Raw genomic sequence first — 26,193 nt, 5'->3', positions numbered from 1 at the left:
TTAGGTCCCTTATGCTATTTTCATTTGTTTTTGTTTATCTTGTAGCTCTCTTCTGATTGGGTGCTTTCTGTTGTCCTGTCTTCTAGGTCACTAATTCTTTCCTCTGCATTATCTATTCTGCTTTGCACAGCCTTTAGATCATTCCTCATCTCAGCCAATGAGTTTACCAATTCTACTTGGCTCTTCTTTATAGCTTCAATTTCATTTCTGACATATTTTATATCTCTAAACACTATCTCTTTTAGTTCCTTCAGTACTTTGATCACTCCTTTTTTGAAATCTTGATCTAGTAGGCTATCGATGTCTATTTCATTGATCGTTCTTTCAGGGCATTTCTCTTGTTCTTTTAATTGGGAATGGTTTGTCTGCTTCATCTTGCTCCTACCTCTCTGGCACTGTGGTTTATGGAGTATCAGCTATCTATTGTCCTTAAGGAGTTTATCTATCTAATGCCTATGTAGGAATAGAACAGAAAAGAAAAAAAGAGAAAGAATTTTAAAAGAAAGGAGAAAAAAAGGTTTGAAAACAGTGTATAATGAATAATAGAAGAGCACGTTAAAGCAGAATTTTTTAAAATAATAAAAATATTTTTTAAAAAATTTAAAAGGGATTAAAACTGGGGGTATATATAACTGTTTAAGAAGTAAAAATTAAATGGGTAATAGAAAATAGAACAGGTAAAAACAGATTTTAAAAAAAAAGGGGGGGGAGTCGATGTTCTCCTGGAGACTGTGTGCTTTTAATGTGAAGTCTTTCTGTCTTCGTCCTGTTTTGGGATCTCAGCTTGTTGTTTCCAGAGGCCTTCCGTTGGCGCCCTCGTCTGTGCTGCTCCCAGTGCCTGTCGGCAAGCAGATCGCGCCTCCTCCTAACACTGGGTCAGGTGCAGCTTTCCTTTGCTGTGGGCGGGCGGGTCACTGCCCCTCCCGATGCCGCAGTCAGATATTGCAGACTGGCCAGGTAGGAGGGGGTGCGCCCCCTCCCAGCACCACGGTCAGGGGCTACGTTCCTACCCGAAAGGTGGGGGGCCACCCACGCTCTCCCGGCGCCCGTGGCTCCGCTGCTCTGTGCGGCTGCGCGCTCCGCCCTGGTCGGCGCTCCGCAGGCGGGCTCGGGGAAGACCGAGGAACAGCCCTGGCCCTGCTCCTGGCCAAAACCCAGCTCCTTGTTTGTCTTGGTGGAGCAAGTTCTCTGAGGGACCAGGACTGAAGGATCCTACTTGCCTTGGGCTGTAGACAAGTCTCTGGCCCTTGAGGCTGCCAAGTTTTTAGGTGCGGATGTAGGTTTCGCCCCCTCCCCGCCCGGGTGCTAAACGCTGGAGGATATGGTGGCTGTGCCTGACCCTGCCTCTCTCCACCTGAAAACTTTCCGCGGGTTTTCAGAGATGGGGGTATGCACCCTTCCCCCCAGGGCACATCAGCCGTGTTGTTTCATGGAGGGCCCAGGTTCTGCCCTGTGCACCCACAGCCACAGCGTGCAGCCCCCTGCAGTCCCCCGGGGCTGCCTCAGGGCAGCCGTCCCAGTCCTCCGCCCGTCTCGGGCAGCCTGGCCCTGCCCCCACCCCCAGCTGCTGGGCTGCGTCTCGGGCTGGGTGTTGCGGGGACCCTCTGTGCCCATTTAACTTATTTCTGTTGGCCAAGGGCTGCTCTGTACAGATCTGAGCCTCGGAGGCTCCCCCTCCGTCCCGCTGGCCTCTCGGTTGCGGAGGGGAGACCCAGCTAACGAGCCAGACCTCCTTTGCCACTCCCTCCCCGCGGGACCCATCCCGCTCTGTTTTGCCTTTTCTTGTTTCTTTTTTCCTTTTTCCTACCAGATTTTTCACGTGTCTATCTTTTGAAGAGGGAGATGTTCTGTAGGATTTCTGCAGGTGCTCTGGTTGGCTGAGTGGGTCTGTGGACGTGAGTCTTGGTGCATTTGTGGGAGAGGGTGACCTGCGAGCGTCCTTCTACTCTATCTTGGCCTCTGCCCCAAGATTAGTCTCTTTAAATTTAAAAGGAGTTAATTTTTAAAACCCAATGTAATTTTTTAAAAGATCATTGAAGTTTATTTTGAAAATAATTGTTCAAGTACAAAAGTCATGAGACTCTTACTTGATTTTGAACACGTGGTTTTTTTAATCCAGGCACATATTTAAAAGACAATTTAATTTCATCACAGCTTTTAACTGGAGTTGAGAAAACTTACTGTCTAGTTTTAGAAATCCTATTTTAATTATAGCACTAATCATTAACTATAATTAGTTGTACAGTTACTTATAATTAGTTACTACATAATGAGCAACTGTATATTTATTTCATAGTTATCACAGTTTTATGAAAGCAAAAAAGGTACCTCATTTATAACTTGTTTTTAAGGTAAGCAAAAACTAGCTCAAAGAAGCCAGAGATAGTCTTCCCTTATTAAATAAATTAACAACCTGCTGATCCAGTATGATTGTACTCCAGACTGATAATCAAGACGTTAATTATTAAAATAAAGTAGATGAGGTGGATTAAAAAATAACATTTTCAGACAAACAAAAAGAGGGTTGATCACCGATAACCCTGCATTCAAGGAAATACTAGCAGTTTTTATTCAGGTAGAAGAATGAAAATGATCCCAGCATTAATTTTAGAACTTCAGGAATGCAAATATGTAATAAATCTAGGTGAAATTTGAATATGCTAATCACTTACTATAGTGTCTTTGGAGTTTAAAGTATATAAAGAGTTAAAAATATAACAAACTGTAACAAAAATGAAGTAGGAAGTAAATACATGGAGGTAAAGAATCTATGTCAAGAGATGGTCAAGAATCTCTTACTATTTAGTAAAAAAAATAATGGGCAAATTTTATTAGACATGAAACAAACATGTAATATCTGTAATAAAAATGTGGAAAAGAATATATGGTTAATTAATAGAGGGAAAATGTGATAATAAAAAATGATGAGGCTGTGCAGGAAAGAGTTAACATAACGCACTTGAGGTAGTATCCTTAAAAAGTCCTGCTTGCAAGTTTGGTCCTTGACTGGCATCTTGAAACTTGGATTTCAAGAAGGTACCCACCACTTTATGATAAGAGTGCCTAAACTGGAAAAAACAATATAGTTTATGCTGAACTTCTGTTCTTTCTAATAGTCTGGAATTTTGGTACTTGCCAGGCAGGGGGTGCCTACATGACCAGCCCCTAATGAAAACCTTGGGCCCTAAGTCTCTAGTGAGCTTAGTGAGCTTTTCCTGGTAGATAGTTCTCACATGTTGTCACAGCTTGTTGCTGGGGAAATTAAGCGTGTCCTGTGACTCCACTGGGGGAGAACTTTTGGAAACATGCAGCTGATTTCCTCCACAGTTTGGCCACATGCTTTTTTTCCGTGTCAGTTTTACTCTCTACTTCACTGTAATAAATCACAGTCATGAGTGTGACTATAAGCTGAGTCCTGTGAGTCCACCTAGTGAATTATCAAACCTAGGCGGATGGTCTAGGGGACTCCAAGCAGAGAGACAAAAAGAAGAGAAGAGAGGACCTAGAATTGGTAGGACAAGTAGAAATAAAATACTAAGAGTGTAAACTTAAACCCAACTATGTTAGAAACAATAGGACAAATATTGTATAATTTCACTTACATGAAATATCTAGGGACACATTTACAGGGACAAAAAGTAAATTAGAGAAGGGAGGAATAGAGTTACTGCTTAAATAGGTACAGCATTTCTTTTGGGGAAAAAATTTTGGAAATAATGTTGACAGTTGACAAACGTTATGAATGTAATTAATGCCAGTACACTTAAAAATAGTTAAAATGGTAAACTTTTGTTACATATATTTTTATCACAATAAAAAGGTTCTAATATTAAAAAAAACTCCAAACTTACAGGGTGTAGTTAAAGCTGTTTCTTGAGGGTAGCTTATAATCTAGTATGACTATTAGAAGACTCCATCTGGAATTATTAGAAAACAGAAAATTCCCATCTGGAGTGATTAAAAAATAATGGAGGAGGAGGGCATAATAATAAAGAGCAGAAATGAGCAAATTAGAAATGTAAATGTAAAGTAGAATCAACAAAGCCAAAAATTGTGCCTTGAAAGAGGCTAGGAAAATTGATAATCCCTGACAGGAATGGTGAAGTGTAAAAGAGGATGTACAAGCAACCAGTTCTAGGAATGGATAATGGGATATAACTGTAGATCGTACAAATAAGAGATCATTGTAGAAAATCACAGGATACTGTGAATAATTTTATGCAAATTTGAAAATTAAGAGAAATTACTAAATAGCACATTCCAAACTGACACTAGTAGAAATGGAAACCTAAATTTTTTTTATAGCTTTTTATAATTTACAGGTATTGTATATAATTAACCTTGTCCCTAAAGAAACCTATAAAGGTGATTCCTGGTGAGTTTCATCAAACATTCAAACCTTACATAGTTTGGCAGAATAGGAAAAGAGGGAACACTTCTCATTTTATTTTAACCAGATCAGTACCTGCATTTTATAAGAAAATTATAGACTAATCTATCTCATGAATTTAGCTATTATAATCTGGAATATATTAGTCAGTATCATATTCGGGGGTATGTAAGAAAGATAACACATCTGACCAAATTTAATTTATACCAAGAATACAAAGTTGGTTTAACATTAGAAAATCAATAAATGTGATTCATCCCAGTAACAGAATAGAATAGAGAAATCATGAGCAGAAAAAAACTAGTTGATACAAATCAACATCCTTCTAAGACTATAAAAACATTGCTAAATACTAAAAGGCAAATGTTAGACACTTTCCCTCTGACACTGAGAAGACAAGAATACCTTCTGTGACGCCTTCTGTTAATCACAGTATTGGACGTACTAACCAGAGCAGTAAAGCATGAAGATTAAATGTAAGGTGTTAGGATTGCCAGTAAAGAAATAAAACTTTAATTATTCACAAATAATACGACTGTATATGTAGAAAATCCGAAATATTCTACATATAAATTATAAGTTTGGCAGTGTTGCTGGATGTGAAGTCAATATACAATAACCGTTTCTGTAAATCAGCAACAATTAGAGAATGAAATTTTTAAAATGATAATTTGTACAAGAACATAGAAAATAATACCTAATGAAAGAGGCAGAAAATTTCAGTAACAAGCCAAAAACAAATATAAGCCATTATTGACAGACTTTTAAGGAACTTAAAATAATGGGAAGGATATATTATGTTTATTGAAGACTCAGTATTGTAAACATGTCAGTACTCTCCACGTTGATTTATAATTTCAGTACAATCTCAGTCACTTTCATTTGTTGTGAAGTTTGGCAAGCTGATTCTAAAATGTATATGGAAATGCACAGGAGGAATGGCTAAAACAATCTTTAAGAAGACCAAAATTGGAAACTTCTGTGGGATATGAATACTTACTATAAAGCCACAATATTTAATATAGTGTAGTTTTGGCACAATATAAACAGAGGAATAAATCAATGGATCAATGCACTAGAATACAGCAGCTCTTCTCAACCAGAAATTTTAAGCACTAGTGCCCTCGAGCATTCATTATATGTAATGAATTAACTTAGCTCCTCTGGATCTAAAATAATGCCAGCTATATATCATCTTGGAGAAAATTAAAAATACAATCACTTAGTTTTCTGTGAGGCTTAGTTCTCATATGGAACTCCAGTTGAGGAAGGATTGGATAGAAAATTCAAAAACAGATTCATGCACATATACACAGTTTATGACAAAACCAGTACTGTAGAACATTCAGAAACAGACATTTTTATAAAATAGTACTGTATGATTTAGATATCCATATGGGAGAAAATTAACGTGATGTCTACCTCACACCACACACAAAAGTCAATTCCTGAAGGTTTTCAATTTAAAAGTTAATGGTGAAACAATAACGCTTTGAGAAACTAATATAAGGAAAAATATTTATGTCCGTGGGATGGGCACATTTCTTAAAACATGATGTAAAATTCACTGACAATGGAGAAAAAGATTGATGGGTTAGAGTACATCTCTTCATCTCAAGGAACCACTATGAGAGTAACCACAGACTGGAAGGAGATATTTGCAGCGCATGTAATCAATAAGAGACATATCCAGAATATATAAAGAACTTTTATGCAACAATGAAAAGTAGACAAACCAGTATAAAAATTAAAAAAGATTAACAAAGTATTGAACAGGAACTTCACAGAAGATATATAAATGACTCAAGCATATGAAAAGGTCTCAGTTCCCTTAGGATCAGGGAAATTTGTATTAAACCCCAGTGATAAATTAAATACCCACAGAGTGGTTAAAATTTCTAAGACTAAAAAGTGTTACTGAAGATTTGGAGTGGTGGGAGCAGTTGGGCAGTGTTTATGAATCTGAAAAAATCTGAAAAAGCATTGGAAAACTGGCATTATTCTATTCAATTTGAACATAGTCTACCCTATGACTCAAATTTTACTTCTAGGTATATATCTAGAAGAAATGTGTGGCATTATCGCTCACATGAAGGTTGTTTATTTTAACATTGGTGTTTGGAATTTGATGTAGTTTTTTTTTTTTCTGTAGAAAATGTTATAAATTGTTTGGGTTTGTATATTGGTGCATAATCATTAATACCCATCTCTAAAAAAAATCCTTGTATTTCAACCTCTAAGTAGAGTAAAATATGTAGACTAACCTAAAAACTTAATCCTCATTTATAATGTTATTTTTATGAAAGAAGGCAGTCTTGGGTCATGTACACTTGCACCTGCAACAGTAAGGGCAAGAGGGGCCCACACCATAACACCAGGAGTTTCTCTCTTCCATTCCCCCTTGCAGCTGTCTCTTTATAGGCAGGGGTACTTGTAAATCGAGTTTATAGTTAACTGGGTGCCTCTTTGTTCCTGTAAGAACTAACATGGACATCTGGGTGGCATCTCAGGATCCTTCCAACTCAGAATTCCCATATTCTATCATATTCGGGATTATGACTGGCACATAAAAACGAACACTTTTGTAGGGCATATTTTCACTAAGGTTAGGGAAGTGATACATTTAAAAATAATGCAGAGATTATCTTAGGCCAATCCCCACTTTTTAAAAAAAATTTTAATTTTTTTTTATTGAGTTATAGTCAGTTTACAATGTTGTTTCAATTTCTGCTGTACAGCACAATTTTTTAGTCGTACATGAATATAAATATATTCATTTTCATACTTTTTCACTATGAGCTACAACAAGATCTTGTATATATTTCCCTGTGCTATACAGTATAAACTTATTTGTGTTTTCTGTATATACCTGTCAGTATCTATGTATCTCAAACTCCCAGTCTGTCCCTTCCCACCGCTGTCCTCACTGGCAACCACAAGTTTGTAGTCTATGTGAGTCTGTTTTATATTTAAGTTCATTTGTCTTCTTTTTTTTTTTCTTTTTCCTTATTTAGATTCCACATATGAGCCATCTCATATAGTGTTTTTCTTTCTCTTTCTGGCATACATCACTTAGAATGACATTCTCTAGGGACATCCATGTTACTGTAAATGGTGTTATATTGTCATTTTTTATGTCTGAATAGTATTCCACTGTATAAATACACCACAATTTCTTTATCCGGTCATCTGTTGATGGACATTTAGGCTGTTTCCATGTCTTGGCTATTGTAAATAGTGCTGCTATGAACGTTGGGGTGCAGGCGTCTTTTTGAAGTAGGGTTCCTTCTGGATATATGCCCAGGAGTAGGATTGCTGGGTCATATGGTAAGTCTAATTTTAGTCTTTTGAGGAATCTCCATGCTGTTTTCCATAATGGCTGTACCAAACTGCATTCCCACCAGCAGTGTAGGAGGGTTCCCGTTTCTCCACAGCCTCTCCAGCATTTGTCCTTTGTGGGCTTTTGAATGAAGGCCATTCTGAATGGTGTGAAGTGATACCTCATTGTAGTTTTGATTTGCATTTCTCTGATAATTAGTGATATTGAGAATTTTTTCATGTGCCTATTGATCATTCATATGTTTTCATTGGAGAATTGCTTGTTTAGGTCTTCTGCCCATTTTTGGATTGGATTATTTGTTTTTTTCTTAAGTCTTATGAGCTGCTTATATGTTCTGGAGATCAAGCCTTTGTCAGTTTCATCTTGGCAAAAATTTTCTCCCATTCTATAGGTTGTCATTTTGTTTTGCTTATGGTTTCCTTTGCTGTGCAGAAGCTTGTAAGTTTCATTAGGTCCCATTTGTTTATTCTTGCTTTTATTTCTATTGCTTGGGTAAACTGCCCTAGGAGAACAGTTTTGAGATGTATGTCAGATAATGTTTTGCCTATGTTTTCTTCTAGGAGGTTTATTGTATCTTGTCTTATGTTTAAGTCTTAGATCCATTTGAGTTTATTTTTGTGTATGGTTAAGGGAGTGTTCTAGCTTCAATGATTAACACACTGCTGTCCAGTTTTCTCACCATTTGCTGAAGAGACTGTCTTTGTTCCATTGTATGTTCTTGCCTCCTTTGTTGAAGATTAGTTGACCAAAAGTTTGTGGGTTCATTTCTGGGCTCTCTATTCTGTTCTATTGATCCATATGTCTGTTTTTATACCAATACCATGCTGTTTTGTTTATTGTAGCTCTGTAGTATTGTCTGAAGTCTGGGAGGGTTATTCCTCCAGCCTCAATTCTTTTTCTTCAGTAACACTTCGGCAATTCTAGGTCTTTTGTGGTTCCATATAAATTTGATTATGTTTTTTCTAGTTCTGTGAAATATGTCCTGGGTAATTTGATAGGGATTGCATTAAACCTGTAGATTGCCTTGGGCAGTGTGACCATTTTAACAATATTGATTCTTCCAATCCAGGAGCATGGGATATCTTTCCATTTTCTTATGTCTTCTTTAATTTCCTTAATCAATGGTTTATAGTTCTCCATGTGTAAGTCTTTCACCTCCTTGGTTAGATTTATTCCTAGGTATTTTATTACTTTGGGGGCTATTTTAAAGGGGATTGTTTCCTTACTTTTCCTGTTGATTCACTGTTAAAGAAATGCAACTGATTTTTGTACGTTAATCTTGTATCCTGCTACCTTACTGAATTCTTTTTACTAGTTCTAGTAGTTTTGTGTGAAACTTTTAGGCTTTTCTATAGTATCATGTTGTCTGCCTATAGTGACAATTTTACCTCTTCTTTTCCAGTTTGGATCCCTTTTATTTCTCTCTCTTGGCTGATTGCTGTGGCTAGGACTTCCAAGACTATGTTGAATAGGAGTGGTGATAGTGGGCATCCTTGTCTTGTCCCAGATTTTAGTGGGAAGGTTTTCAGTTTTTCACCGTTGAGTACTATGCTGGCTGTAGGCTTGTCATATATAGCTTTTATTATGTTGAGATATGTTCTCTCTATATCCACTTTGAGAGTTTTATCATGAATGGGTGTTGAATTTTATCAAATGCTTTTTCTGCATCTATTGAGATGATCATGTGGATTTTGTCTTTTCTTTTGTTGATGTGGTGTGTCACATTGATTGATTTGTGTATGTTGAACCACCCTTGTGTCCCTGGGATGGACCCCACTTGATCATGGTGTATAATCTTTTTTATGTACTGTTGGATTCCATTTGTTAATATTTTGGTGAGGATTTTTGCATCTTTGTTCATTGTGATACTGGTCTGTAGTTCTCTTTTTTGGTAGTGTCTTTGCCTGGTTTTGGTATCAGGGTGATGGTGGCTTCATAGAATGAGTATGGGAGTAGTTCCTCCTTTTCAATCTTCTGGAAGAGTTTGAGGACTGGTATGAGTTCCTCTTTGTATGTTTGGTAGAATTCCCCAGTGAAGCCATCTGGTCCTGGATTTTTATTTGTAGGGAGGTTTTTTTTATTGCTAATTTGATTTCATTTCTAATGATCTGTTTGTTCAAATGGTCAGTTTCTTCTTGATTTAGTCTTGGTGGACTGTATGTTTCCAGAAACTTGTCCATCTCCTCTAGGTAATCTATTTTGTTTTTATATAGTTTTTCATAATATTCTTGTATGATATTCTGTATTTCTATGTTATTGGCTGTAATTTCTCCATTTTCCTTTCTTAGTTTGCTTATTTGTGCTCTCTTTTCTCTTCTTTGTGAGCTTGGCCAGATGTTTGCCAGTTTTATTTACTCTTTCAAAAAACCAGCTGCTGGATTGATTGATTTTTTTCTATTTTTTTTTAATCTCTATTTTATTTATTTCCTCCCTTATCTTTATTTCCTTCCTTCTGCTGACTTTTGGGGGTTTTTTTGCTCTTCTTTTTCTAATTCTTTTAGCTTGTGTGTTAGATTATTTGAGATTGTTCTCTTTTTTTTTTTTTTTTTGAGGAAGGCCTGTATCCCTATAAACTTCTCTCTTAGCAGTGCCTTTGCTGCGTCCCATTGTGTGGTTGTCTTTTCATTATCATTTGTCTTAAGGTATTTTTTAATTTCAACTTTGACTTCATCATTGACCCACTGGTTTTTTAGTAGCATGTTGTTTAATCTCCATGCTGTCATTTTTTTATCCTTTGTTTTTCTGTAGTTGATTTCTAGTTTCATGGCATTGTGGTCAGAAAAGATGCTTGAGTTAATTTCTATCTTCTTAAAATTCTTGAGTCTTCTTTTGTGCCCAAGTACATGATCAACCCTAGAAAATGTTCCATGTGCACTTGAAAAGAATGTATATTCTATTTTTGGGGGGTGGAATGTTCTGAAAATGTCCACCAAATCTAATTTTTCTTTTGTATCATTTAATTTCTCTGTTGCCTTATTTATTTTCTGTCTGTAAGATCTCTCCAGTGATGTTAATGCGGTGTTAAAGTCTCCGACAATCATTGTATGCCCATCAGTTTCCCCCTTTATCTCTGTTAGTAGTTGGTTTATGTACTTAGGTGCTCCTGTATGGGTGCATATATATTAATGAGTGTATCTTTATCTTGTATTACTCCTTTAATCATTATAAAATGTCCTTCTTTATCTTTCTTTATGGCCTTTGTTTTAAAGTCTATTTTGTCTGAAATCAGTATTGCTACTCCTGCTTTCTTGGCTTTTCCATTTGCGTGGAATATCGTTTTCCATCCTCTCACTCTCAATCTATATGTGTCCTTCTCCCTAAAGTGGGTCTTTTGTATGCAGCATACTGAAGGTTCTTGCTTTATTATCCAGTCTGCCACTCTGCCTTTTGATTGGAGCATTTAGTCCATTACATTTACAGTAATTAATGATAGATGTGTGTTTACTGCTATTTTGAACTTAGTTTTGCAGTTGATTTGGTATTTCCTCTTTGTTCCTTTTCTTTTTGTGGTTTGGTAATTTCCTTTGTATTATCTTGGTTTTATTTATTTTTTGTGACTCTATTGTAAGTTTTTGGCTTGTAGTTACCCTGTTTTGTATGTATATTAACCCATTACTATAACTGTTTAAACAGATAGGAATATAAGCTCAAACCCATCCTACCGAGAAAAAATTTTAAAAAGAAAAAAAACCCCTGTATTTTCTTGCTTCCTTCTCCCACCCTCTTTTACAATTTCATTTTTATTCTGTTGTAATTCATGGTAGTTATCATCTTTCCAATTATGGTTTTCTCCTTTCTGTAGCATTCTGCTTCCTTTTCTATTTAGAGTAGATCTTTCAGTATTTCTTTTAGCATACTGTAGTGTTGCTAAATTCTTTAGTCTTAGCTTGTCTGTGAAGTTCTTTATGTCTCCTATTTTAAAGGATAGTTAGGCCAATCCCCATTTTTTAACAGATAAGATTAGGCCAGAAGAGTGAAGCAAACTTGCCCACGTTACTCCCTATTCATCACCATCAAAAATAGTTACTGTATATAGAGTATTTACTTTATACACATTAACTTTAATTCCTCAGACTACCCCTTTTCAGATAGCAAAACTGAAGTACAAAATTTAAGTAACTTGCATAGGTTTAAACCCCTCCACTACAGTTTTTCTTTTAGCTCAATTAGTAACTGGACAGAAATTTTAACCAGTATTGATTCAGTACCTTTTCTGAGCCAGGCACTGGCAAAAAGACTTGTAGTGATTAGATTTAAAAATAAAAGTGTTGTTTTGTTTAGAAAAATTAATTATAGTTTATCATTTCACATGTATTTTAATTTTTCTTTTGACAAATGGAGAAATGAATTTCAAAATATCTTAAAAATAATACAAATATCTGTTATACATTTAGAAAAAAATCCTTTTAAATTGCATGTAATTTTTAAAATAGTAAGATATATGGTACTTAAATTTAAATTTCTGGCTTTTTTAAAAACAGTTTTGAACTCAGAGAATTGGAGAAGAAATTAAAAGCAGCTTACATGAATAAAGAAAGAGCAGCTCAAATTGCTGAAAAGGATGCCATTAAATATGAGCAAATGGTAATTACATTTTTGGTCATTGTTTTCTGTATTTGTAGCTTCATTTAGAAAACCAACTTTTTGGAAATTGTTGCATACTATAAAGAATTTACACTGTCAGATTTCTTAAAGGCTTTTATACTTTTCAGATCCTTAAGGTGCAGGAAATTATGGATATTTAGCCTTGGGTAATTTAATATTAGAGCCTTTCCAGACACAAAGATTTAGGTTACTGCTTAGAACGAATAGCTATATTCTGTAACTCCCAGCATTCTTAATGGTTTCTAACTGATTATTCTTTGACAGACCAATACAGGTTGTTAGCATGATCAGTATATTTTAGAATGTTATTAAATTTTTTTTAAATGTGTTAAAAAATAAAACTATTGCATCAACTTTAGGAAACTTTTTCTGTTTTATAAACAGCAATCTTCTCATGTTTTCTTCTATTTTCATCCTCTTTTCTTCCTCCTGTCCTCCTGCCTAGTTCAGGGTAATAGTCACTCTTGGGCAAAGGAGTTTCAGATTCTCAGCGGTAGTGTTAGTCAGTATAATATAAAGTAGGATTTATTTACATTTACAAGCAGAGTGCACATCATTACTTGAACTCTCATTGTCACTCAGAAAGGCTAGACAGAGATGAAAAGGTCTGATTGCAACATTACACAGTCCTTTCAGTTCCCTTCTCTCAATTCTGTTATTTTGCAGAGCATTTTGAGAGTAGTGTTCCCTCTTTCCTGTATCCCTTTCAAAGATGATATACGGCTATTAAAGAGAAAGGTAGCGGCAAATGTTCTGGCTTTTAAAGGTGGCCAGAATATATTATAGGTTAAAAAGACAAAAAGCAAGTTGTAAGGAAAATAAAACCAAGTTGGAGAATAATACATATCACAGACTACTTTGTTTTTAAAAACCTGTACATATATGTATATGCATATCAGCGTATGTATATACATGTTGTATATGTCTACACACACCTGTTCACATGTACAGTTAGAGGGGTGATACCAAAACATGTAACCAGTGTCGTGTTATGTAGGGATCAAATAAGAATAGGTGCTGGCCACAGTGATACATGTGTGTGCAGGTGTGTTAGCATAGGAAAAGTCTGGAGGGCTCTACAGCATGCTGTTAACAGTGACAGCCTTTCGTGTGGCAGATGGTAGGAGATGGTAAGGAGATTTCACTTCAGAAGCCATATAGTTCTATTCTATCCTTTCAAAAACGAAGTATACTATAAACAATGTACTATTTGACCAGTAGTTTGCAGTTTTAATTATTCTGGTAATTGAGGGCTTTTAAGGCAACTGTAGACATTTTAATCCGAATCTCGAAAGAATTGCTGTTACATTCTAAATAAAGTTGACCCACAAAAATTAAAGTCAAATACTCGTAGCACTTGACTAGGTGTCAGGATATTTAGGTACTAGTTTTGGTTCTCTCTCTCTCAGCCTTAGTTTTCTTATCTGTGAAATGAGAACACTATTTCCACCAAGTGTGGCAACCTGTAGATACATGTTTTCGTTATTTCATATTTTTTCTAAAGAGTCTAGTACCACATGTGGTAAGAAAATGGAAGGAAAGAGAATTTTGGTCAAGTCATATTAACAATGTATATGTTAAAGGCATCAATTAGGTCAGGAGTGGCATTTAGCATTAATATTTTATCTGTTTCTTTTATATTTGATGCTGCTAACCATTCTAGAATTTGGGATGTGATCATAATGGTAAAGGGTAAATTTTTAAAATAGCCCCAATAAATTTACTTAAAAACATTGTTAAATGATTTCAAAATGCTCAAAACAAGTAAGGAGTTTAACCCTTTCAGGAAGCAAGATTCCTAATTAAGAAGGAACTGTCTTGAATGAGTGAATTAAAACCTGAGAAAACAGGCACGGTAACATATGTGACCCTTTTAAGTTAGTGATTACAAAGGGCCTTTAATAAATGAGTAAGGGGGGTACTTCAAAGGCTAGTGTTGGGAAAGAAACCTTAGGCTGGGAGAAACTTAAGAGCTGCTCAGAGCTATTTAATAGCAGATCTGTATGAGGAAGATAGTAGCCGATATCCAGTGGAGCTAAAATCTGAAAATTGCCTACCTCAACTTTTAAACAGAAGGAAAAGATGACTGCTTCGGCAGTTAGCATGGTTAAGTTATTAATAAAGTACTTTACTTTACTTACTGTTTTTCAAATGTGGAGTTACTCTCCATATCATGTATTGCCCTGAGAGAGCTACTTGAATAGAAAAGCCTCCTTAGGGTTTGACTCATAATTTAAACCCTTCAGGTGACAGTGACTTACCTTTGCTTTTTACCTACACAGATGAAAATATTTTATGTAGCAGGCTTTATAATACTCAGTTCCATCTGTTAAAAATATTGTATCATACTGTGCTCCAATTTGAAAATGGAAAGATTAATTTTGTTTTAATAATAGAAACGTGATGCTGAAATAGCCAAAACTATGATGGAAGAACATGAGAGGTTAATAAAGGAAGAGAATGCTGCAGAGGACAAACGAAACAAAGTAAAAGCACAGTATAATCTTGACTTAGAGAAACAACTTGAAGAACAAGAAAAGAAAAAGCAGGAAGCTTATGAGCAGTTGCTGAAAGAGAAACTCATGATTGATGAAATTGTTAGGAAAATCTACGAAGAAGATCAATTGTAAGTTTATCCCGACTTTCTTACATGCCTAAATGTTTATATTAGCTTTATCTCAGGCTTGTTGTGAGGAGTAAATCACCTAGTCAGTGCCTAATACCTAGTTAAGTCCTCAGGAAATGTTATCACATAAACTGAGACCAACTCTTATTTATCTTTGTTAGCATGATAATTGATAATAAATATTTATTGACAGTGACTAAACCTTTGTTTTTCTTAAATATGCCCATATCATATGTCAGAGGACTTGTTTTATGTCATTTCCTTGGTAGACAGCTAAAGTGTAGAATGGTAGAAGGCTTATATAAATGGGTTGTGGTCTTTCTGAAATAAAACTTCAGTATAGGTTAGAGAAGAAACATTGTAGTAATTTACTCAGAAAATTCTTATGTGTCTGTATTTAGTGACACATAGTAGACACTCAGAATGTTTGCTGCATGCATGAATGAACAAACTAAATAGGAAAGCCATTTTCTCCACATTATTATCAACTGAAAGAAAAGGCACATTTTTTTGGATATTTTATTATCTCTGTTACTATAAAAATGCACTCACTGTTACTTATTAGGGAAAGACAACATAAGTTAGAAAAAATGAATACAACTCGAAGATATATAGAAGAGTTTAAGAAAGAGCAGGCCCTCTGGAGAAAAAAGAAACGTGAGGAGATGGAAGAAGAAAACAGAAAAATCATAGAGTTTGCCAAGATGCAGGAACAAAGAGAAGAAGATCGGATGGCAAAAGTTCAAGAAAATGAAGAAAAAAGGCTACAGCTTCAGAATATGGTAGTAAAATAACCATTTTTTTTAAACATTGGAGAAATTCTGTAATATTTGTTATAGAATGTGATTCCTATACATGTTTGTGTGTTTTTTAATAGCTGACTCAGAGATTGGAAGAAACGCTGCGGCAACGTGAAGATTTAGAACAAGTGCGACAGGAATTGTACCAGGAAGAACAAGCTGAAATACATAAAAAGAAACTAGAAGTAAGTTTTGGAAATTGAAGGAATGATTTAAAAAGATGAGTATTATTCTGAGATGAAGTAGTAGAAAGATATTAGATTTAAACCCAACTGTGTTGATAATTACATTACATGTAAGTAGTATGAACACAACAATCAAATTTTCTGGCTGGATAAAAAAGCCAGATCCAGGCAGCAGCTCACACACTGCATCAAAAGCATGATGCAACTGTGTTGTCTATCAAGAAACATAATTGTAATATGAAGACACATGTAGTTTAAAAGCAAGAGTATAAAGATAAACCATACAGACACTCATCAAGAGGAAGGTAGAGTAGAAATCATAATCATAACAGGCTAAATTCATCTAGACGCTGTTAATAGCCCTAAAGGTGTATGAACCTAAATAAGACTTCAAAATACATGAAGCAAAACTGATAAAACTTAAAGGAGAAATAAACAAATCCATATTTATAATTGAAGACTTCAGTACTCCTTGTTAATACATAGACATCTATTTAGATGATCTTTGAATTTTTTCATGTGTTTACAGTTTTCAGCATACAAATTCTGTACGTGTTTTGTTAGATTTGCATGTGTTTCAGTTTTTTGAGTGATTGTAAATTGAATTCAAGTTTTAATTTCAGTGTCCACATACTTGTTGCTAATGAATTGAGTTTTTAATACTTACCTTGTACCTCATGACCTTGTTGAATTCACTTAGTAGATGTAGGTGTTGGTTTGTTTTTCCATACATAGTCATGTCTTCTGCAAATAGGGACTGTTTTACTTCTTGCTTTCTTATGTGTACACCTTTTATTTACTTTTTTTGTTTATTGGACTGGGTAAAACTCCCAGCACTGGCTAGCACTGTGCTGAATAAGAGTGATGAGAGTAGACATCAATTTTCTTTGTTATGTATCAGGGAAAAGCGTTCTGTTAATTGTTGATTTTTTGGTAGATATTCTTTATTAAGTTAAAGACATTCTCTTTGCTGTTTTCTGAAAATTTTTATCATGAAAGGCTGTTGAATATATCCTCATATGCTTTTCCTACATCTATTCCTACATCTATTCATCATATGCTTTTTCTTCTTTAGCCTAGTGGATCCCATTGATTGATTTTGGTGGGTACTGAACCTCCTGCATCACTGGAATAAACCCCACTTGGTCATGGTGTATGTGTCTTTTAATATGTGGCTGGATTTTATTTTTCTAATACTGTGTTAAGGATTTTTGCATCCATATTCATGAGGAATATGGGTTTTTAGTTTTTGCTTGTTTATACTGGTGTCAGGGTAATATTTTCTTCATAAAATGAATAGGGAAGTACTTCCTCCTCTCCTGTTTTATGGAAGAGATTGTTTAGAATTGGTGTTAATTCTTCTTTAAGTATTTGATAGAATTTTCCAGTGAAGCCATCTTGGTTTGGAGCTTTATTTTTTTTTTTGAGAGTTTTAAAATATTAATTTAATATTTTTAATAGTTACTTAATAGAGCTATTCAAATTATCTTATTTCATATTTGGTGAGTTTTGGTGACTTGAGTTTCTCAAGGAAGGGATATTTTTTGTCTAAGTTGTCAAACTTAGGTGTGTGTAGAATTGTTTGTACTATACCTTTAATTCTTTTAAGGTCTGCAGAGTCTCTAGTGCTATCCCATGTTTCATTCCTGATAATGGTAGTTTGTTTATTTGGTCACTCTTGCATTAGGTTTTTTGTTACAATTTTTTTTAATTTCAGCTTTCTTGAGGTATAATTGACATATAAAGTGTTAAGATATTTAAAGTGTACATAATGGTGATTTGATAAATGTTTGCATTGTGAAAAGATTACCCCATCTAGTCAACACATCTATCACCTCATATATTTATCTTTTTTTGTGAGAATATTTAAATTCTACTCTGCAAATTTCAGAGTTTTATCAACTGTAGTTACCATGTTTTACATAAATCCTCAGACCTTATTCATCATAGAGCTGTAAATTTGTACTATTTTACCAACCTCTTCCTATTTCTCCCATCTCCCAAGCCTCTGGCAACCACTTTTCAACTGTTTCAATGAATTTGACGTTTTTTTCCATTTTGGATTCCACACCTAAGTGTTACCATGTAATATTTGTCTTTTTGTCCAGCTCATTTCACTTAGCATGATACCCTCAAGTTCCATTTCATGTTGTCACAGACGGTAGGATTTCCTTTTTTATGGCTGAATATTCCACATTTGCTTTAACCATTTCATCTGTTGATGGACAATTAGGTTGTTTCCATATTTTAGCTATTGTAAATAGTGCTGCAATGAACATGGGAGTGCCGATATCTCATTAAGATCCTATTTTCATTTCTTTTGGATACATACCCAGAAGTGGGATTGCTGGATCATATGGTAGTTCTATCTTTTAAGTTTTTGAGGAACATCCATACTGTTTTCCATAGTGGCTGCACCAATTTACATGCTCACCAGCAGTGACAGGGATTCCCTTTTACCACATCCTCACAACTCAACACTTACTATTTCTTGTTTTTTTGATGATAGCTATTCTGATATCTTGTTGTTTTGATTTGCATTTCCTTCATATTTAGTGATGTTGAGCACCTTTCATGGACCTGTTGGCCATCTGTGGAAAAAAAGCCTGTTAGATTTTTTAATTAGAGTTTTTGGTTCTTTTCTATTGAGTTTTATGACTTCTTTATATATTTTGGACATTAACCCCTCATTAACATTAACATTAACATTAACTCAGAGGTAGTATTTGCAGATGTTTTCTTGCATTCCATAGGTTTCCTTTTCTGTGATGAAACTTTCCAGTTTGATGTAATCTCACCTGTTTATTTTTGCTTTTGGTGTCAAATTGAAAAAAATTATTGCCAAGACTGAAGTAGAGGAGCTTACCGTTTTCTTCTTGGAGTATTACGGTTTTAGTTTCACGGATTTTTTAAAAAAAAGAGCCAGCCTTTTGTTTCATTGATACTGTCCGTTGATTTTCTGTTTTCAATTCCATTGATTTCTGCTCTTTCTTTCTTTCTGATTCCTTTTTATGAGTTCTTAAGGTATAGGAGCATAGATTGTTGATTTGGGACATTTCCTACATGCATGCACTTATTGCTATAAATGCATTTTGCTAAATGTATGCACTTGGCAGTATAAATTTCCCTCAAAACTCTTTTAGTTGTGTCTCACAAGTTTTGATGTCTTGTTTTACATTTTTATTAACGCCAATGTATCTATTTTCTTGAGACTTTCTCTTTTGTTATTTAGTCCCCAGATGTCTAGGAATCATCCTGTTTTTAAAAAATTATTCATTTCTAGTTTGATTCCATTGTGATCAGAGAACACACTCAGTATGATTCCATTTCCTTTAAATTTGTTTTGTGAGCCCTTAAAAAGAATATGTATCCTGCCATTTTGGGTGAAATGGTCTATAAACATCAATTAGATCCTATTGGTTGTTGTTGGTGGTGAGTTATTTATCCTTGCTGATTTTCTGTCTAGTTGGCTCTGTCAGTTGTTGAAAGAGGATTGTTGATGTCTAACTGTGGATTGTGTATTTCTCCAACAAATTTTTTTAAATTGAGGTAAAATTCATGTAACAAAATTTACTACTTGAACTATTTAAAAAAAAAAAAGCCTTTGGTACATTCTCAGTGTTGTGCAACCATCATCTCTGTCTAGTTCCAAAGCATCTTCTTTACCCCAAAAGGATACCTTGCATTAAGCAGTCACTCCCCATTCTGTACTCTCCTAGCCCTGGGCAACCACTAGTCTGCTTTCTGTCTTTATGAATTTGGCTGTTCTGGATGTATCATATAAATGGGATCTTACAATATGTGGTCTTTTGTGTTGGGATTTTTTCCCCTTAGAATAGTATTTTGGAGGTTCATCCATTTTTGTAGCATGTATCCGTATCAGTAATTCATTCCTTTTTTGGCTGAATAATACTGGATATATGACATTTTGTTTACACATTTAATACTTGATGAATATTTGGTTTGCTTCCACCTTTTTTTTTTTTTTGGACTGCTGTGAATGTTGCTGCAAATTATGTACATTTGTATACAAGTTTTTGTTTGACTATCTTTTTCAAATTCTTTAGGGTATATACCTAGGAGTGGTGTTGCTGGGTCACATGGTACTTCTGTGTTTAACTTTTTGAGGAACTCCCAACTGTTTTCCACAAAGGCTGCACCATTTTACATTCCTAAAACCAACGCAGGAGGATTCCAGCTTCTCCACATCCTTGCCAACACTTGTTATATTCTGCCATGTTACTACAGAAAAATGAGCTCAAAATTAGTAAGACATAAAAAAGGCTGAAGCCACAGAATTTCTAGAAGAAAACATAGAAGGTTGTTATGAACTTGCAAGTGGCAAAGACTTTTTCTAGAAGGATAAAATAGGCATGAGTCTTAAAAGAAAAAGTTTATAAATTGGGCTTCATCAAAATTAAATTCCTAGCATTTTTAGGAAAATGAAAATGCAAGTCAAAGCCTGGGAGAAAATTTTCCCTATACATGTATCTTACAGATTACTTCTATCCAGAATATGTAAAGAACACTTGTAACTTGATAATAGAATATAAAGAACCCAGGTTTTTTTTAAATGAGCAAAAAGTTTGAACACTTAAAAAGCAAGCTGTATGACTAGCCAGGTACACAATAAATTGCAGCTATTGGTATTATTTTTAATATTTTCAGCTATATAAAAATAAAACATTATTTTAGATACACCATTTCATCAATGAGGAGGAAACAGATACCATGTATAGTATCAAAACTTATTTTATCTAAATCCTTGCTGATTAACTGCATGCAAGGATGTAAAATGTGTATAGTTCTTTTTAAAAACATTTCAAGGTAATCTGCTTATATATACCTAATGTCAACCCCAAAAGCATTAAGAATAAAATGAGTGAAGGTATAACAGACATATGAACAAATGGGAAGCAGGTAGGCAGGGTTATTGCTGGATAAGTGGAGCATCAAATGAATCCAGGGTATCACAGATAAAAGGTATAATCACTACGGGAGGCTTAGCAAAATGAACATTTAATCTTCCATGTAACATTGCATTGATGTATATAACTTTAAAAGCTGTTAGATCGCCAGAGAAAATTTACTGGACTAAAACAAGGGGAAAAGGGTATTTAAACGTTACTAGAAATTAAGAACAAATATTTTAACTAACTGAAAATCTAAAAACATTCAATTGTTTCCTGTTGAAGAGCATATTTGCAGACAATTTAGAGGTGAGATTATGACATCAAAATCTATCAGGCAGTTAATTATTAAATGAGAACTAATGGAAAAATTATCTAGGCAGTCAACTCATTACTGAGAAAAACAATATAAATTCAAGTATGAGGTAAGAATATGGAAGGAAATAAGGATACAAGTAGAAGTAAACTAAATCAGGAGAACACATTAGCATTTATTAACCTAGTTGCTTAATACTGGGGGGAAAGATTTTACTCTGGAAGAACACAATAAAAAAGAAAAAAAATGCTTTTAATGGAGGTACTGGGGATTAAACCCAGGACCTCGTGCATGCTAAGCATGTGCTCTACCAGTGAGCCAGTAAAAACAAAATTTGAAGGAATAAAGGGTCTAAAAAAGATTAGAAAAATAGTGAAAGGTTATTCACTTGTATACTAATGAAATGAAAACCTCAATGGCACAGGTGTCTGAGTTAAAAATATACTGATTTCAAAAGATGTAGAAAAATTAGACAAAATAAGATTATTAAGGATATCTCCACTATCAGAAGACTCTTGTGCCCTGCCCACGGCCTTCTAGCCTCACCTCTGATTTCAGGGACAGCTGTGGGGAACCTTTGTGACGGCTTAGACTCACTCTTTGCTGCCAGCTTCCTAAGGTGTGGAGGTGTGGGTTGGGGAGGGAAGTAACACCCCTGGGGCATTCCTCAACCAGTAGTGGACAGAAATTGAGAGAGAAATGCTTCTCCGCCTGTTGGCCTTTAAGAAAGTCCTGAAAGGTGTTCATGCATTCCTCACAGGGTCCTGGGCAGATTAAGCCCTCGTTGTCTTCGGTGGTGCCCCCTTGTGTTGGCTTTTTGCCCTTCCCTGTTTTATCCTGCTTGTCCCTCACTGCTGCTTCCCCACATTCCCTCCCCGGTAATATATCCAAATACACGTCCTTATGTGAGGCTCTTGCTTTCAGAGGAAAACCCACACTAAGACACCTCTAAAAAGTTTCTGGGCTCAGAGTACTTTTACAGAAAATTACTTGAAACCCTCAGTGAACAGCTATTCTGCAAACCACACAATGGGTTTTAGAACATAGAAAAGGATGAACAATTTTCTAGTTTGTATTATATAACTAAATGATACTGATGCGGACACATCAAAGGGTACACGAACGCTTCTAGTTGAAAAAAGCAACGAATGGTGTTTTGTTTAGCCAGACTCTTTACTGTTTTAGCCAGATGTCTTCACCATTGGATTAAACTAAAATTTGTATGGGAAGTGGATGCCAGGAAATGTCAACAGTTCATTTGGTTCAACATGTACTAAATTTCTGTGTGCAAAGTATTTTGATACGTTCTGGAGAGGAATTCAAAGCAAACTGAGATCAGTATCTCTTGCTTTCAGTGAGCCTTTGATTTCTATACAAATGTGGCAAATAAACACAAACTATATATTATAAAAACACTATCTGCCTAGCACCCCAGAGGAAAATATGATATTCCCTCTAAGATTTTATTTTTAGTGTGGAGCTGAGGCATGTACATGTGGAATAAAATTAAATGATGGGAGAATTAAATGGTATGAGAGTTCCAAAAGAGATACATCTGAGCTGGAATGATTAGAGGAGACTTTTGGAGGAGGTAGGATTTGAAAAGGAAATTAGATAGGGATAAATGAAGAAGAGGTTGAATACATAATATAATGAACAAAGTTGCTATAACTGATACTGCAGATTGGCTCACTTAAAACCCACTCCTACCCTGTTTTAAATTCATTTGTCTTACTTTATTATAAAGACTATTAAGTTAAAACTACATTTCTCATCTTTTAGTTAGAATTCTTCATATGACCTAGTTTATCTCCAACAGTCATCACCTCCAAGGTGTAAGGCTAGAAATAAGCATAATGGGAAAGCAGTCATCTCGTCACGGGGGTTACCAAAATGGGATTTGAGCAGTGGGATGGCAGCTTGGTTCTCTGGCCTTCCTGGAAGTTGTGTGTGTCACCTGATGGCCTGTAGTAAATCCCTTACAGTTTGTGTTATCTGTAAGTATCTTTGCCACACAGGTGTTGTTAAGGCAATATTTTGAATGCCTTGAAAACACTGGCCTATCTATCTGGAACTTGTATTAGAATTGAGTAAGGTTGGTTAGATTAGTTTATGATTTAAAATTTCATCAATCCTAATTGGATAGATGATAAAGCAAAAATGAGTGATTGCTGTAAAATTCTTTATATTTTAGTTATGTTTGAAATCTTTTATAATAAAATATTGGGAAAATTAAGCCTTGTAGGAAGGACTTTAACTGCTTCAAGTAAGTTTGAATTTCCCTGAAATACTTGATTGTCTTTGCTAGATAATTGTTCTGAAAAGTATTTACCAATGATTTGAACATTTCAGGCAAGATTCTAGAATGATTCATAGTTGGTACAAAGTATACAGACCACAGTTAATAACCTCAGATGTGCAAAAAAATTTTTTATATCAGCTGCTTTCAATATTAATGTATTAATTCTGAGTACAGAAACAAGAGTAAATATATACCAATTAAAATTTAAAATAAGTAATAAATAGGCAATCCAAAGGTAACATTTTATCTACCTACTAGTTTTTAAAGGATGGGGCAAAGTGCTATCTTGGAAAGGCTTAATTTTTCAGTTTATACCATAAGCTTAATCAAACTATATCCTACCCTGTCTTTATAAATCAGCTGTAAAGAAATAGTTACTGAATTAACTTCTATATGTATTATTATTTAGGAAGAAGCAGAAGAGAAATTGAGAAAACAGAAGGCGTTGAAGCAAAATTTTATGGAACAAATGGCCTTGAAGGAACTAGTCCTGCAGGCTGCAAAAGAGGAAGAGGAAGTCTTTAGAAGAGCTTTGCTAGCGAAATTCGCTGAGGATGATCGAATAGAGTTAATGAATGCTCAGAAGCAGAGAATGAAGCAACTTGAACACAGGAGAGCTGTGGAAAAACTTATTGAAGAGCGTCACAACCAGTTCCTTGCAGACAAAGTAAGGAAGAGTTTTTTTGTTTTTGTTTTGGTAATTATCATTGAAAAGCAATCAACTCATTTATTTATCCACTAAACATTTAACTGAGAACTGTTTATGTGCCAGATGATGTTAGATATCTGTTTACCAATCATATATTTTTTTCTGACCAGTTGTTAATGCATCTAGAAAATATTTATTGATGCCTTCTTTGTGCTAGACATTTGTTGGCTTTAAGAACATAAAGATAAATATCACTAAGTTCTTATCATCTTTGAGCTTATGGTCTTGGTTAAGAAAAGTACATAAAAACAGTGATAATAAAGATGGGTCAAGTGCCTGTGAGGATAATGATACAGATACGGACATCTTGGTGTGGCAGAAAGAAGACCGATCACGAATGCCCTGGCTGTTATTTTAAAGGTGGACTTTATCCAAGGGACCCACTGAAGAATTCAGAAAGGAATTCAGAAAGGAACTGTATTTGGACAGATGACTTGAGTAGCAGTGTAGAGGACAGATGCTGGGGGTGAGACTGGAGACAGGAAGCTCAGTACGGAAGTGATGACAGTGACCCCGTGATGGGCGGTGAAAGCCCATGTGAATGGGGACGGGGTCTGTCTGAGATGTTAAGAAGGTAGAATTGATGGGGCTTGGTGACCAGTTAGGTCTGGAGAGGGGAGAGAAGCATTAAGTATCCTACTAATAATGCTATTACCTACTTCGGTTTCAGTGAGTGGTGATGTCAGAGGGTGTGTACAAAGAAAAACAGATTTTTGAAGGGGTATATAATTTCATTTTGTCCACACTGATTTTGAGGCTCAAGGGCAGATTTCTTAGTTGGACGTGTGGATTTAAGAGCTGGTGAGGAAACTAGGTTTGTGACTTTGGACACATTGATTTGTCTATGTTTCATCTATAAAACTGAAATAATACTTTTATAATCTGCTTCACCAGATTGTTATGCTTTAAGAACCAAATGAGGTAATATGGAAAGGAAGTGCTTTGAAAAGATAAGTCTAAATATGAAAAGTACAGATGAGGCATATGGTTAATCTTTTAAAGTAATAGGAGTGGTAGTAAACAATAACATTTATTGAGCATTTTCATATGTCATTCACTATTCTGTACTCATTGCAAGCAAAATAATCAGTTTTAGCTTTCAACCCTGTGAGTAAGGTACTATTACTACCCCCGTTTAAGGATGTGGAAACTGAGGCAGAGAGATTATTTATATAGTGCAAGGTTTCGCAGCAAGTAAATGGCAGAGCTAGGATTAATAAATTAATATTATAATGTTGATCTTTAACTGCATGGGTAGACAAAAAGAAATTCCAAGATATTATAATCAACAGATGTTGATCTACTCGGCATTCTGTGGCTTCTAATCTAGCAGAAGAAAATAAGACATGAATATCTTTTGGGCAAAAGACTCAATTACATGTAACACTATACTAAGAATATATTTTTGAAGGTACAGTGTAAACATTTACAGAATTTGGTAATGTACTGATTACTAATTGTGCAGTTCATTTTGGCAGAACTATGTGGGTACACCTGGAAAAACACAAAAGATGAGTAAAAGAAGACAGAGGATGGCTATTCTAAGTTGGTAGCATATGGAAGTATCACATGGAGAAACCTGAATGATAGGCAGAGGAGTTTGGACGTGGATATGATACAGTATAGGCTGGTTATCATAATATGGTCTTTAACAAGACTAGAAAGTAGTAATTTAAGAGTGAAGTGATGAGGACCTGGGATAGGTTAACAGAGCAATGGAAGGAGAGAGAGAAAGGGAAGAATTTAAATGGTTTTAAAGGAAGAAGAGATGAGACTTGCATGCTTTTTGGACCCTATTGGGTAGAGAGAAAGGAGTCCAAGAACTCTCAAGGTTTCAAATATGAGAAGCTCAAGGAATACAAGTGCTGTTATGTTCTGAGTTGGAGCCAAAAGATACAATGACTTCAGTTTTAGTCATACTGAGTTTGAAACAGAAGTGCAAGTTGAAAAATCCTGAAGGCTTGGGCAACAGAAGAAAACTTAGATCAAGTTTTCTTAGAAATGTATCTC

At 35.2% G+C, this 26,193-nt stretch overlaps 1 protein-coding gene across 7 annotated transcripts in view; it reads left to right on the top strand.

Annotated features, from left to right (window-relative positions):
* The window catches only part of MNS1 (meiosis specific nuclear structural 1), a 254,471-nt gene that overhangs the window by 103,860 nt on the left and 124,418 nt on the right, over positions 1-26,193 (top strand). For all 7 annotated transcript variants that reach the window (XM_074366177.1, XM_074366178.1, XM_074366174.1 and 4 more), the window contains 5 exons: positions 12,212-12,314; positions 14,732-14,961; positions 15,527-15,743; positions 15,839-15,946; positions 23,884-24,141. In XM_074366177.1, the coding sequence (XP_074222278.1) occupies positions 12,212-12,314; positions 14,732-14,961; positions 15,527-15,743; positions 15,839-15,946; positions 23,884-24,141 (916 nt within the window). The remainder of the gene's footprint in view (positions 1-12,211; positions 12,315-14,731; positions 14,962-15,526; positions 15,744-15,838; positions 15,947-23,883; positions 24,142-26,193) is intronic.

The sequence above is a fragment of the Camelus bactrianus genome, chromosome 6, assembly GCF_048773025.1.
Source record: "Camelus bactrianus isolate YW-2024 breed Bactrian camel chromosome 6, ASM4877302v1, whole genome shotgun sequence".
Lineage (NCBI taxonomy): Eukaryota > Metazoa > Chordata > Mammalia > Artiodactyla > Camelidae > Camelus > Camelus bactrianus.
This window is presented reverse-complemented; position numbering and strand designations above follow the sequence as displayed.